At 43.9% G+C, this 14,678-nt stretch overlaps 1 protein-coding gene across 9 annotated transcripts in view; it reads left to right on the top strand.

The window, feature by feature from the left end:
• Nucleotides 1-12,500, top strand: part of Rapgef2 (Rap guanine nucleotide exchange factor 2) — a 244,689-nt gene extending 232,189 nt beyond the window's left edge. For all 9 annotated transcript variants that reach the window (XM_052732160.1, XM_052732159.1, XM_052732162.1 and 6 more), the window contains 4 exons: nucleotides 4,725-4,950; nucleotides 5,497-6,056; nucleotides 7,831-8,124; nucleotides 10,444-12,500. In XM_052732160.1, the coding sequence (XP_052588120.1) occupies nucleotides 4,725-4,950; nucleotides 5,497-6,056; nucleotides 7,831-8,124; nucleotides 10,444-10,469 (1,106 nt within the window). In that variant the 3' untranslated portion in view covers nucleotides 10,470-12,500. The remainder of the gene's footprint in view (nucleotides 1-4,724; nucleotides 4,951-5,496; nucleotides 6,057-7,830; nucleotides 8,125-10,443) is intronic.
• Nucleotides 12,501-14,678: the final 2,178 nt, after the last annotated feature.

Raw genomic sequence — 14,678 nt, 5'->3', positions numbered from 1 at the left:
GGGTAGACTTTCATGTAGGGTGTGAGATAGGGACCTAACTTCATTCTTTGCAGGTGGGGGCACCAACATGGCTCTTTTGCCTTTCTCATCCCTGGTATCTATTTTCAACACTTTTGTCAAAATTTAGGTGGCTAGTGTGTGGGTTTATTTCTGGATCCTCAATTTTGTTCTGTTGATCTACTTGTCTCTTTATGCCAGTACTGTGCTACTGGTATCACTATGACTCCAAAATACAGTTTGTGATCAGATATGATAACATGCTTTGATCAGATATGATAACATGCTTTGATCAGCTATGATAACATGCTTTGATCAGCTATGATAACATGCTTTGAGCAGATATGATAACATGCTCTGATCAGCTATGATAACATGCTTTGAGCAGATATGATAACATGCTTTGATCAGATATGATAACATGCTTTGATCAGATATGATATCATGCTTTGATCAGATATAACATGTTTTGAGCAGATATGATAACATGCTTTGAGCATCTTCCTTCTGCTTTAGAATGCTTTGCCTCTCTGTGGTCTCTTGTGTTTCTGTATAGATTTTAGGGTTGTTTTTTCTAGTTCTGTGGAAAATGTCATTTGGAATTTTGATGGATGGCATTCTGATGCCTTGAAGTTTTCATTGTAGACGTCTTCCACCTCTTTTGTTGGGTTTCTTCCTAGGTTGTTTCATTGTCTTTCGCTGCTGTTGTTAATAGGATATTGTTCCTAGTTTTGTTGTCAGTGAGCTCACTGTTAGTATATAAAAAAGTGCCGACTTTTGTATGTTCATTTTTGTATCCTGCTACCATGCTGAAAGTGTTTATCAAATCTGAAAGTTTTCTGGTGTGGTCTGTGGGGTCTTTCAAGTCATCTGCAAATAGTTTGATCTCTCCCTGATTACTTCTTTGTGAAAGATACTTGTCCTCTTTACTGTGTGTCTTCTCTTAGGTTGGGGAAAGTAGTTTTTAGGGGGTGAGGATTGTTGTTTTTTAGGGGTAAGAGCATCAATATTTGAACAGTGAAGTGAGGAGCAAACGAGAAGAGAGGAGAGAGTAAAGGAATGTAAAGAGAGGAAGTAAAGAATGAGGAAAAAGTGTGTCGGTTAGGGATCAGAACAGCAGTAGAGACTCCGGGGCTGGAGAGATGGCTCAGCAGGTAAGAGCACTGACTGCTTGCCTTAGTTAGGGTTTCTGTGGCTGCCACAAAACACCACAAACCAAAAAGCAAGTTGAGGAGGAAAGGGTTTATTCAGCTTATACATCCATATTGCTGTTCATCAACAGAGGTCAGGACAGGAACTCAAGCAGGCCAGGAACCTGGAGACAGGAGCTGATACAGAGTCCGTGGAGGAGTGCTACTGACTGGCTTGCCTCCCCTGGCTTGCTCACCCTGCTTTCTTATAGCACCCAGGACCACCAGCCCAAGGATGGCACCACCCACAGTGGGCTGGGCCCTCCCCCATTGATCACTAACTGAGAAAATGTCCTATAGCTGGATCTTAAGGAAGCATTTCCTTAACTGAGGCTCCTTCCTCTCTGATGACTCTAGCTTGTGTCAAGTTGATCCACAAAGGCAGCCAGAATAGTACACTGCTGTTCCAGAGAAGACCCAGGCTCAGTTCCCAAGACCCACATGACAGCTCACAACCATCTGCAACTCCAGTTTCAGGGGCTTCTGATACCTTCTTCTGACTTCCTTCTCAGGCACCTACAAGGCAGACACAGCCTCACAAAGGCAAAACATTCATACCCATAAAATAACTAAAAACTTCAAAATTAAGTCATTTTTTTCCCAGTGAGATATAGGATACAGTCTAACAACTTAACACTTAAGGTACAAATATATATGCACTAAAAAAAAAAAAGCTTAAATGTATATTTATATTTATATATAATAAAAATTTAGGTCAAGTAAAATGAAAATAAATCATAAGAAAGAAACTAAAACTTAAAGAATAAGACAATAAAAACACAAATGATCAATAAATGAAATAGAAGGTGCTGTGTTCTCAGCCAGCACTCCTTCCTGGTTGGGGCTGTGCTCACTCCCTTGGGGTACTGCAGCAAGGGCCACCACCAGCCTGCCTGCAGTAGCTGGCAGAGGGATGCTGGGAACCCTCAGCCTCCGAGTCCCTTATCACACTCCTGCAGTCCCCGTGGTCTGTCTGCTGGTGTCCTTCACCACACCTTGGTTCTTGTTCTGCTGAGGCTCTGGTCCAGTGCTTGACCAGGCAGTGGCAGAGGTGAGCACATAGTGAATGTCATGTCTCAGCTTCGGGTCCCTTCCTAGACTTCTTTTCTGATTCATTGTCCAAGCTTCACTGTGCTCCATTTTCTTCTCCTGGGACGCTGAGTTCAGCCCCCTCCATGATATTTCTTTTAAATATTCTACTTAGAAATAGATAGCATTTACTTGTATAACTATTTAAAACTTTGGTTTTTTGGTTTTGGTTTTTGGTTTTTCCTAAAGTCTCATCATGAGCACTCTCTAGCCCAGAACCAACCATGTAGACCAGCTTGGTCTCAAATTTGCAGCAATTCTCCTGCCTCTGCCTCCTGAGTTCTGGATTAACGCAAACTTTTTTAAATCTTTTTTTTTAAATCATTGTAACTGTAGGGAAAATTATTTTTATATTGAAATTTGTTCTAATTAACTTGAAAATTATGCAACAGTAATATAGAAGTGGCCTTGAAAATGTGAAAAATTAATGTTCCTTATTTTTTTTTCATTATACAAATGCAGGTCTTGATTGTTTTTCTTGTTCTCAAGAGACTACATCTATCCTTAGGTTGATATTTTCTCAGATTAAAATAGGTGATAATTTCTTCCCAAGGCTCCCAATAATGATCCCTCCCCTGGCCTTCCATTGAGTGCATGTCAGCCAGTAGGAAAGGAGGTTGTCTTCCTTTCAGAAGTGTGAAAGGAGCTAGAATTCAGTGACACAGCAGAGTCAGCCTACCCATTGCTCTCCAACCCTGTGAGTTCTGTGGCTTCAGGTCTCGCCAGCTAGCGGTGATGTCAGCTGAGGTCTGCTGGCTTCTGGCAATTGGACTTACCCAGCTTCTCGTTTTCTCTTGGAATTGAGAACTGGAGCAAGAATAACAGTGCTCCAGGGAGCTATGGGGTGGATGAGGCTTTTAAAATCAAAGCTGGCAGGAAAGCTAGTTGGCTCACTGGCTAAGAAAATGGTAGAATTCCTCCAAGCATCAAGCTCTGGGGCAGACTTTTTAGGGAGGGATTTAACATTGTTGGAACTTGCAGTGCGATTTTGAAATGCATGCCTTAAATGAGCTTGCTAAATCTCATCAAGACCCATGTAGCATTTAAAATATAAATCAGGTCCAATTGGACTGAGATACAGGATTTGCCATTCAGATGTTCTCAGGGTTTGTTGTAGTATTTGCCTGGTCAAGAGGTATTGAAAAAAATTATATTATGATGGGTGAGGTGGTACAGGCCCCTCCCTAATTCCAACACTGAGGTAGCTGTGACAGCAACCTGGGCTGTATAACAAGACTCCAGTCTTAAAAGAGAAGAAATTTACGTTGTACCTGATTACATCTGTTTACTAGCCTTTGTATCATAATGGAAATTTAAAAGTTGAGTGCTGAGAAAGATCAAGGAATTGTTCATTAAAAATGTAAAAGTGTCACTACAAGCTCTCCCTCCCTACCCCCCAACCATGTGACTTTTAAAATTATTTTTAGGAACAGCTGAGAGTTGAGTCCTTTCAGGCCAGGAAATGAATGTCTATTGAGGCATTTTATAGTGCTGGGTAGGGGAAATGCATACTACATCCTTCAAACCAACTATCTTGTGGGTCATTCAATTCATACATTTTTAATGTTGAAAAAATAAATGGCAGAATTCCAAACATATCTTTTTCAGGTCTCACTCTGTAGCCCAGGCTGACCTCGAACTCACAGAGATCCACCTGCCTCTGCCTCCCCAGTGCTGGGATTAAAGGTGTGCGTCACCACCACCTGGCTGGACTTACTCTTTTTATACATGTGTCTACTTAAAGTTTTAAGAATGTGTGGCTACATCCTGTCGAACTTTTTGCCATCCTCTAAAAGTCAAAATGTCCCTCGAAAATAAGACATTCTAGCCAGGTGTGGTGGCACATACCTTTAATCCCAGCACTGGAGGCAGAGGCAGGGGGATCTCTGAGTTCGAGGCCAGCCTGGTCTACACAGCAAGCTCCAGGACAGCCAGTGCTACACAGAGAAACCCTGTCTCAAAAAACAGACAACAGAAAATAAGACACTCACTCACAGTGTGAGGGTCGGGTTTGTACTTCTAAGACTGGTGGAGTCTGGCTGTGGGGGCTTTGGAGGGCCAGTTTTGTTTTTCATCATGTTTTATGCTGCTAAGATTGGAACTGGTGCCTCAGGCATGCTAGACAAAGTATTTTTGTCTTTGAGCTGTGTTCAGCTGGGTTTACTAACAGTAGTATGGTTTGTAGCTAAGGAAGCAAGAATAGTCAATGGACGCCATAGTTACTTCTTCTTTACCTAAAAGGTGAATAACAATAGGTAGTTTTCTCTGACCATTGAATAGGCAATTTTATACTTTTATTAGAGTAAAATTTTAATCTTTTAGTCACCTGGTGCTTACAAGTTTTTGAGTAAAGCCCCTCTTCATTGTCAACATTTAAATTTTGCTCATTTGGTGTACCTTTTTCAGAAGCCTAAAATGTCTCATTACTGAAGCGCATTTCTCGTTCAGGTTATTCGTTGGCACCCAGTGGCACCGTGGATAATTTTTCAGATTCTGGTCACAGTGAAATTTCTTCACGGTCCAGTATTGTCAGCAACTCTTCCTTTGACTCGGTGCCAGTCCCTCTGCATGACGAACGGCGCCAGAGGCATTCTGTCAGCATTGTGGAGACCAACCTAGGTGTGGGCAGGATGGAGCGGCGGCCCCTGATTGAGCCTGATCAATACAGCTTAGGGTAAGCGTCTGCTCCGTGCAGTCTCTCCTCTCTCTCCCCGTGGTCTGTTAGGAAGTGCCATGCTATTTCTGTTAGGCAGACTGCTTTCGTAGCTGTGTTTATCCTCCAGCGGTCCACTGGGGCTCTGCTGGAGGAAGCCTATGCCAGTAGGACACACCCCAGTCTCTGAGCTGCCGTCCGTAGGGAGTCACAGTGTAGTCAGGCATGTGAGCCCTGGAAGGACCAAGTTGTTGGTCTCTTCTCTGGGGTTGCTTTGCAACAAGATGAATGAACGATATGGCAGAGCTGGACACTCTGATCCCATTCCTGAGTACTTTCGTCCTCTCTCTGGGATGGAAGAAAGCCACTTTTCTAGGGGGAAAGATATTTTATAAGCCGAGTGGCTCATGCCTATTATCCTAGCACTTAGGCTGGGGTGGGAGGTTCATGAGTTCAAGGCCGGCCTAGACTACAAACCGAGAGCCTGTCTCCAAGCAGCAAAACAGTTCATCAGCAAAAGGTTATTTAGCAATCTCACCTCTTCCTTCCCTCTGTTTTGGTGGCTAGGTCATATGCCCCAGTGTCTGAAAGCCGGGGCCTGTACGCCGCAGCAACTGTCATCTCTTCTCCTAGCACAGAGGAGCTTTCCCATGACCAAGGGGACCGTGCTTCCCTCGATGCTGCTGACAGCGGTCGTGGGAGCTGGACGTCATGTTCAAGTGGTTCCCATGATAACATCCAGACCATCCAGCACCAGAGAAGCTGGGAAACGTTGCCGTTTGGGCACACTCACTTTGACTATTCAGGGGATGCTGCAGGCATATGGGCCTCTGGTAGCCATATGGACCAAATCATGTTTTCTGATCATAGCACAAAGTATAATAGACAAAATCAAAACAGAGAGAGTCTTGAACAAGCCCAATCCCGGGCAAGCTGGGCATCCTCCACAGGCTACTGGGGAGAAGACTCGGAGGGTGACACGGGCACCATCAAGCGCAGGGGTGGCAAGGATGTCTCCATCGAAGCAGAAAGCAGCAGCCTGGTGCCTGTGACCACCGAGGAAGCCAAACCCGTCCCCATGCCTGCTCACATAGCCGTGACGTCAAGCACTACGAAGGGGCTCATTGGTAAGTATGGAGATGTAATGCCGAGGTGCGCCTGGACCGGGGGTGGAGATTGGCTTCTCCCTTGGTTTGTCCGTTGCCACATACGGGTCCAGATCAGCAAGTACGGTCAAAACTGTGAAATGACTCGGGCTTAACCACCAAGTCTGTGGCCAGAGACGTGTAACTCTAACATTCAATAGAGCTGAGCCCTCAGGATCAATCGGTTGTGATACGACCTGAAAATTATCAGCATAGGTGCCTGTGTTCTTCAGAGAGGAGTGATTTCCTCTCCCTGGAACTTAGAAAAATGGTTGGTTACTCCCTTGTCCCCTTGAATTATATCGAGAACTCTATAGCCTTTGTATATTGAAATGTTTTTCAGTGGTTTTTGTTATGCAGACACATAGTTTTTTCTACTAAACCAATTCTTTGTACATGCTGGAACAGGGGTAAAGAACTCAGAGATGGGTAAAGCACAGGACGGGGTCAGGCAGAGCTAGAATCCCTGTCTTGACACTTCAGACACTCAGCTGCCCCTACTCATCTCTAAAACGAGCTTCATAATTTTATCTTTTTTAAAATATGATTTATTCATTTTTACTTTATGGGCATTGGTGTTTGGCCTGCATGGATGTCTGTGTAAGAGTATCAGATCCCCTGGAGCTAGAGTTACATAGACAGTTGTGAGCTGCTGTGTGGGTGCTGGGAATTAAACTCGGGTCCTCTGGAAGAGCAGCCAGTGGTCTTAACCACTGAGCCATCTCTCCAGCCCCAATAATTTTATCTTAATAGGGTTAGTGTGAGGATGGAAGAGGTCTTGGTAAAAGATAGCACTAATGAATCAGGAGCCTGAAAGATGCTGGTGCCCTTTCTGGTGTGAAGACAGGTGTGTTCCCTCAATCACAGGGTTATAATCTCTGTAGCATGTATAATGAATGTCTAATAGAATGGCAAGGTAGATTGTGAGGTATTGAGAGAAACTTCTAGAATATAACCATTACAAGCATCACTTGTACTAAGGAGGAAATAGTTATGTGGCCACATAAAGAAGTGATGCATGGATGTCAAACTTAATGCCTCATAAAGATGAGTAAGGAGGTAACAGCCCAGAATTCTTAGGTTGATTGTTTTAAACCATTTTCTGTTAACAAACTAATCCTCAGGATTTTTGTTGCTGAAGTGGAAAGGAAAATGATTTCTAGTTCCTAACAAAATCAAGAAAAGGAAACTTGAGTTGTATTCAGTTTCACAAATTTCATACAGTTTACATACAGAGATTAATGGCTTTTTCATTAGTGAAGTCGTGGGTTTTAAGAAAAGCAACTGCCTTTTTGGTTTCCAGGGCTTTAAAAATTGATATCCTGTACCATTTTTATGATTTTATTTTAATGTATTGTTTTCCAAAGTGAAACCTAGAGACTTGGAGGAATGTGGAAATGATTCTCTATTGGATAATATTGGGAAATGCCTCACAAACATGAACTGTTACCCCTCTCCAGGCACAGAGGGGAGGGGATTTTTACCCCTCACTGATGTGTTCCAGGAATGTTCCTGGTCCCTCTTGTTCACAGTAGGGCTAAGAGTTAGGTTAGTTTTAACCCCACCCGTTTTTAGTTGAACTCCCCCGGGTTACAGTAGCAGCCTTGCTTAGTGGTTATACCACTACACAGAAATGACCTGGTGAGTATTTGCTGCAGACAGCCCAGTTCCCTGGCGTGTCCCGAATGGTGCTTGTCTCCTGCACCTTACGCAGCCTGAAAGGCCTTGGACCTGACACCCTGCCTTCTCTCTGCAGCGCGGAAGGAGGGCAGGTACCGGGAGCCACCGCCCACACCTCCAGGCTACGTGGGCATCCCCATCGCAGATTTCCCTGAAGGGCCTTGCCACCCGGCCCGGAAGCCCCCGGACTACAACGTGGCCCTACAGCGGTCCCGCATGGTGGCGCGGCCCACCGAGGCCCCGTCTCCAGGGCAGACGCCTCCTGCAACCAGCAGGCCAGGAAGCAAGCCGCAGTGGCACAAGCCCAGCGATGCGGACCCACGCCTCGCAGCCTTCCAGCCGCAGGGCTTCGCCGGGGCCGAGGAGGACGGTAGGCGCTGGGGAGACCCACAGGCAGCCCCAGGTCCCACTTGCTCGGGAGGGTCAGGGCAGTGGCTCCAGGCTCCTTCCTTCTTTGGCAGGAGGAAGAACTTTTCTCTAAATGGTTTAAGCAGTGCCAGCGATCCCTGGAGGGTCGCCTGTAAGAAAGTGTGCATGTGACTAGAGTGTTAGTCTTTTTCTGTGCTAGGGGGAGAGCCCAGGACCTACAGGGTGCTAGGCAGGTTCTACCGGAGATACAGCCTAGCCTGGATTTCCAAGACAATGCTTAGTAAAACAAGTTCTTTTGTGGCCCTATTTTAAGGATAAGAGTAAAAACCTCTGGTTGTTGCTCATAGTTTTAGGAATTTAGAGAAACATCTTGACCTATTGAGACGGGGCTGGTTAACGTTTTCAGTGGAAGCGTTGCAGTTGGACACTTAATGGTAGAAAGTGGCTGGGAATGAAGGGCTAGTAAAAGCTATGCCCGCTTTAGGGCTCTCTGCCTTCCTGTGGATGTTCCTACCAACACTGGGTTGAGAACAAGGAGGCGACCCTACCCTTTGCTTTTTAAGTATTCAGTGTAGTATGTTTTATTACACAACCACTATAGCAAAGTCCAAAACATAATAAGTGGGAATTATAATCTTTCAATTATAGATTAATACATATTAACACTTTTGTGTATCCTTGAATTTTTTTTAAAGATTTGTTTTTATGTGTGTATGAGTGTTTGCTGTATGTATATATATGTACTGTGTGTGTGCCTACTGCCTGTGGAGGCCAGAAGAGGATATGTGATGCCCTGTTATAGGTTGTGACCTGCCATGTGGGTGCTGGGAAGCAAATCCCAGTTCTCGGGAAGAGGACTTCTAGACGTCTTAATATATAACTGTATTGTTAAAAATAAGGGGCTGGGGGCTGGGAGATGGTTCAGTAGCTAAGAGCTCTTGTTGCTCTACTAGAGGACCCCAGTGCAGTTCCTAATACCAGTGTGGGCAGCTTAGAGCAGCCGAGAGACCCAACACACTCTGCTGGCCTCTGTGGACAACTGCACTCGTGTACAACACACACACACACACACACACACACACACACACACACACACACACACAGAGAGAGAGAGAGAGAGAGACAGACAGACAGACAGACAGACAGACTGAATTTTAAACAAGTTGAAGGAAGTCCTGGAGAGATGGCTCTATGGTGAAGAGTATACTGCTCTTGCAGCGAAGTTCAGTTTCTTACACCCATGGAGTATACCTCACAGCTATCTAAAATTCTTAACTTTTAGGGATCTAACCATCTCTTCTGGCTTCCATGGGCAGCTGTACTCACATGCATATACCACACATAGAAATGGGCGTACATATACTTAAAAATAAGTCTTAGAAAAGTACCTGTTATTTTAGCACTTAAATTATTAATAACTTTCCATCCAATAAACATACAATGTATTCAATTTTATTTATTTATTGTTATCTTAGTTTGGTTTCTTTTGCTGTTACAAAAACATTCTGACCAAAAGCAATTTGGGGAAGAAAGGGTTTATTACATTCCAGGTAACAGTCCATTATTCAGGGAAGATGGAGCAGGAACTGAAGCAGAGACCCTGGGAAACACTGCTTGCTGGCCGGCTCCCAAGCTCACATTCAGCCATCTTTCATATACAGTAGAGGCCCACCTTCCTAGGGAAGGCACCACCCGCAGTGGGCTGGGCCCTCCTGCATCCATTAGCAATCAAGAATATGCCTTACAGGCCACTCCAACGGAGGCAGTTCCTCAAAGTTTTCTTTTTCTAGGTTTGTCGAGTTGACACCCTAGACTAGCCATCACAATTGTAACTGTTTTTAAGACAGTAGGCCAGGCTGCCTTCAGACACCTGCTCCTGGCTCAGCTTCCTGGGCACTGGAATCACAGACCCGAATGACCACACACAGCTGCCTTTTTAATAGGGTATATAAGCCAGGTATGATGGTGCACACCTTTAATCAGAGCACTTGGGAAGAAGAGGCAGGTGGATCTCTTTATATTCAAGGCTAGTCCTCCCTACATAGGGAGTTCCAGGATAGCCAGGGCTGCACAGAGAAACCTTGTCTCAGTCCTCCCCCAAAATACATACAAATATATTGTGTATGTGTATATGAAGGTTTGCATGATGCACCCATTTTTGAACTTTTAAAATTATGAATGACTGCTTGTCAAAAATGCAAGAGTTTTAAGTGAGCTACATTAAATATGTATTTTTTTTAACCTAAGTGAACAGGATAGCACACACACACAAAAAGCCTACTTGTTGACTCTTTCGTTTTCTTTCCTGCTGTATGTTCAGAAGATGAACAAGTGTCGGCCGTTTGAGGTGGCTCCGGCTTCTTGATCCAGAGCAAGCCACCGAAAGGAGAGCACAGGAAGACAGCCGAAGCATTGGAGCCTTGGCACGCACATCCTGAGGATGGTGGACCAGTTTGCCTCCTTCCCTGCCTTAAAGCAGCATGGGGCTTCTTCTCCCCCGTTCCTTTCCCCTTTGCATGTGAAATACTGTGAAGAAATTGCCCTGGCACTTTGCAGACCTTATTGCTTGAGATGCACAGTCCAGCAGACTCGGAGCTGCCTCCTGCCACATCACGCAGTATCATTCCAGATTCCAAGATCATCACAAGGTGATCCCCTCTGGCTGTACTTCTCCACGCCTAGAAGGAGTTTTCAATCTTCCTCTTAGATTTCAATCCAGCCCTAGCCCTCGATCTCATTCGGAAGATGAGAAAAAGCTAGCCTTTGAACTGCTTGGGGTCTTGAACCCACCCAGGAAGACAAAGACAGACATGAAATCCTTTGAGTACAGTGCTCGTCCACTTGTTTACAATATCCTTTAAAAAAAAAATGAGTTTTAAAGATTGTGTTCGGAGAATACATGTTCTATCCATTGAATGATCACAGTATTATTTTGAACCTTAAGTAGCATTGCCAGCCTGGGTTTCTGAAAAACCAAATATGCCGGACAGGGTATGGCCACACCAAGGGAAGACCTGGCAGCGACTCCGTCTTCCCATGGCCTTCTGGCCTTGCCCGTGAAGTGCCCTATCCCAGAAGCATCAGATGTTAGCCAATTACTTCACCACGGAGACTCCTCACCTGCTCCTTCCCCAGTGGGTGAGGCTCCAATGTAAAACTGTTTGCACATGGCCGGGGGTGGGGTGGGGGTGGGGGTGGGACGGGACGGGACTAGGACTCATGTGTCCTGTCTGAGCCTTAGGAGGCGGGACAGTGTTATCGGAGAGTGTGTCCTGCCCAATTACAATGGATGGCAACCCCTGTTTTTAAGTTATGGTTTTTTTTTTATTTTATTTTTTGAGTTTTGTTAATTTAGAGTTTGAGAGCTTTTTGTTTTTATGTTTTTAAAAGAGAAGAACATGACTGGATAAGATCGCAGTGAGGCAGCTGGGGTGTTGGAGCACATGCCAGCTGTTCGCACTGCTCTTTCAAGACAGCCTCCCCATGTTGAATTGGCACCAGAGAGTATGTCTTTAAACATGATTAAAGGTCACGTGGTTAGATACGCCGGCCTTTACAAGGTGGGTTAGTCACCAAAGACTGACCTGTAAGTGGCTTCGTGGACGCTGCATATAGAGAAGGCTAATGTGGCGGCCATCTGCTCACAGCTGCTATGACCCCTAGAATGACTGAAAAAGACCCCACCGTTCTATTTTTGTGGTGTTTTTGCACAGACTCCGGAAAAGTGAAGGCTGCCAATCCGAGTAGTACTCAGATGTGAGGGGCTGCTGGTCTTGGATTTTTTTCCATTAAATTCAGCTGATCATATTGATCAGTAGATAAACGTAAATAGCTTCAAATTTTAAAGGTCGAATTGCAGTGTTTTTTCACTGTGTCAAAAACTGTCAGTGCTTTATTTAATAATTCTCTTCTATGTCATGGCATTTGTCTACTTATGTATCCCATTGTCACTTAATGCATTTGTAATTTTACATGTAATCTGCATTATTGCCAGTTTTACTATATAGGCTATGGACCTCATGTGCATATAGAAAGACAAAAATCTAGCTCTATCACAAATTGCACAGATGTTATCTAAACATTAAGTAATTGTAGAACATAGGACTGCTAATCTCAGTTCGCTCTGTGATGTCAAGTGCAGAATGTATAATTAACTGGTGATTTCCTCATACTTTTGATACTACTTGTACCTGTATGTCTTTTAGAAAGACATTGGTGGAGTCTGTATCCCTTTTGTATTTTTAATACAATAATTGTACATATTGGTTATATTTTTGTTGAAGATGGTAGAAATGTACTATGTTTATGCTTCTACATCCAGTTTGTACAAGCTGGAGAATAAATAAATATAACATAAAGCCTTGTCTAAATTTTTAATGAATTGTGCATGCTTTTTATTACTGGAATGAAGCGGAGGTTACACTCCAGGATTGGGCCCCAGGAGGCTGAAGAGTTCGCCTCTTGCTCGGCAGAAACTGAGTGAGAGCCTGTTTCTTTTTTGTGGTTCTTTACTGAGTCAAAGGAATTAATACCGTTAATGTTAACACCAGTTAAACTACGTTCAAACTCTTCCATGTTTCTTGAGGCTCACTGTAGCACTTGTCTCCTCTGTACCTTGTCCCGATGTGAGTCCCTCTAGTACATAATGTTTTGTATTTCCTGGAATACAGAAAACTCAGATTGACATTGATAGTCACAATCACTACGAGAACAATTTGGCTGTTTGTTGCAGACATCCAGCTAGCACATGACACTCTTTGGTCTGTGAGCTCTTTTGTTTTCACTGCTGGGATTGAACCCAGAGGCTGGTGCCCACTAGGCAAGCTTAGTCTGAGTCATAATATTTGCTCCATAAAAGGAGCATTTATATTTGAATAGATAAAAATCAGTTAAGTGCACCCTGCTTAAATACATTTTGAGATCAAAGATTCTTCCCTCGGGCAGATGTAAGTAACAGTCTGAGAAACAGGACTGAATGCAGAGAGATTGGGAGAGCAGGAAATGGAAAGAGAATGGGAGAATAGCCCTCCCACCCACCAACTTTTGCTAAATCTGTCTATCACCAGTTGTAGAGAATATCCTCATCATTTTTTGTATGCTGCAGAAAGTATGATGGCAAGTTACTTGTAGTTGCTAGCCTCTGATTACCCTTCTACACTCTTAGTAAGCAACCTTTAGAGCCAAAAATAGCTGTCTCTAGGACTTCGGGCAGTAAGTATCTACCAGATGCAACTAGTTTCCATCTGTGTGTGAATAATATAAGCCTGATGATGTTCCCTGCTCTAGATGGCAGCGTGAACCTTGAAAAGTGAGACCTAAAAATGAGGCCGACTAAAGTCTCATGCAGTAGCCAACTTTATTCAGAGCATCAGACAATTGATACTTCGAGGGTTAAGAAGGATCACGTGAGGTGTTCAATCAAAAGGACAAGCCACGTGTGGAAAAAACACGCTTTTTCCATAGAGATGTATAACTAACAACAGCTGAAGTCAACTCACTCCTATCCACTATACCTGGGAGGAACACAAAAGCACATTACGAGAACAATTCTGTGTTTCTGGAGAAACTGAGGTCACAAGATTCATGTTTTCTTGGACTTTTCTCACAAGTGCTCAGAATTCCTATTGTACGACTCCGTTCTTGGACTGTGTTCCAACACTCTGCCAAGTCTGTTTTGTTCTCTCAGTGATGGGCTCAAGCCCAGGGCTGAGTACCAGTTAGGGAAGTACTTGCCGTGGAGCCACACACCCATTCACCAAGTTGTAGAGATGTTGTAGAAAGTTTGGATAAGCATCTTACCTTCTCCCTATGCAAACATAGGTCTGTGTTCATACATACACATTCTAGCCCCAGATAAATATTCAATCTGTTTCCAAATTTGGAAGCATCCATATGTTCATCTATACTTATTTTTTATTACTTATATTTATATTTATGTATAATGGGTGTTTGTGTATGTGTATTACATGCATGTACCCTGGAGGCCAGAAAAGGGCATTGGGTCCTCTTGAACTGGTGTTACAGATGGTTGTAAGCCACTGTGTAGACTTTGGGAATCAAACCTGGGTCCTTTCTAAGAGCAGCTAATGCTCAACCACTGAGCCACCTCTCCAGCCTCCATCTAAACTTATTTTATATCTACTACACTCAAAATGTTCTTTTAAGTGGTTCGGACTTCTGAGGGTATATGAGTTAGCATGCCAGATAGGTTTCTGTGTTACTTAATGCATTTTATCACACCTTTATGCTAAAGAAATAGAAAACTCTAGAGCCCTTGATTCTATAATATTCTCTTTTAAAAATAACTGATTCAGGGGGTGGGGGAAATAGCTCAATAAAGTACTTGCCAAGGAAGCATGAAGACCTGAGTTTGGAACCTCTGCACCCACTTAAAAGCCATGGGCAATGGCTTGTACTTGTTACCCCAGTTCTGAGAAGGTAGAGTCAGGAGGGACCAAAGGGGCTTGCTGATTAGCCAGACTAGCTGAACCTGTGATCTCCATGTTCATCAAGAGACAGTCCCAAAACTAAGGTGAAGAGTGACTGAGGAAGTCA

Source organism: Peromyscus californicus, unplaced genomic scaffold (assembly GCF_007827085.1).
Source record: "Peromyscus californicus insignis strain IS unplaced genomic scaffold, ASM782708v3 Scaffold_9__1_contigs__length_137607984, whole genome shotgun sequence".
Taxonomy (NCBI): Eukaryota; Metazoa; Chordata; class Mammalia; order Rodentia; family Cricetidae; genus Peromyscus; species Peromyscus californicus.
This window is presented reverse-complemented; position numbering and strand designations above follow the sequence as displayed.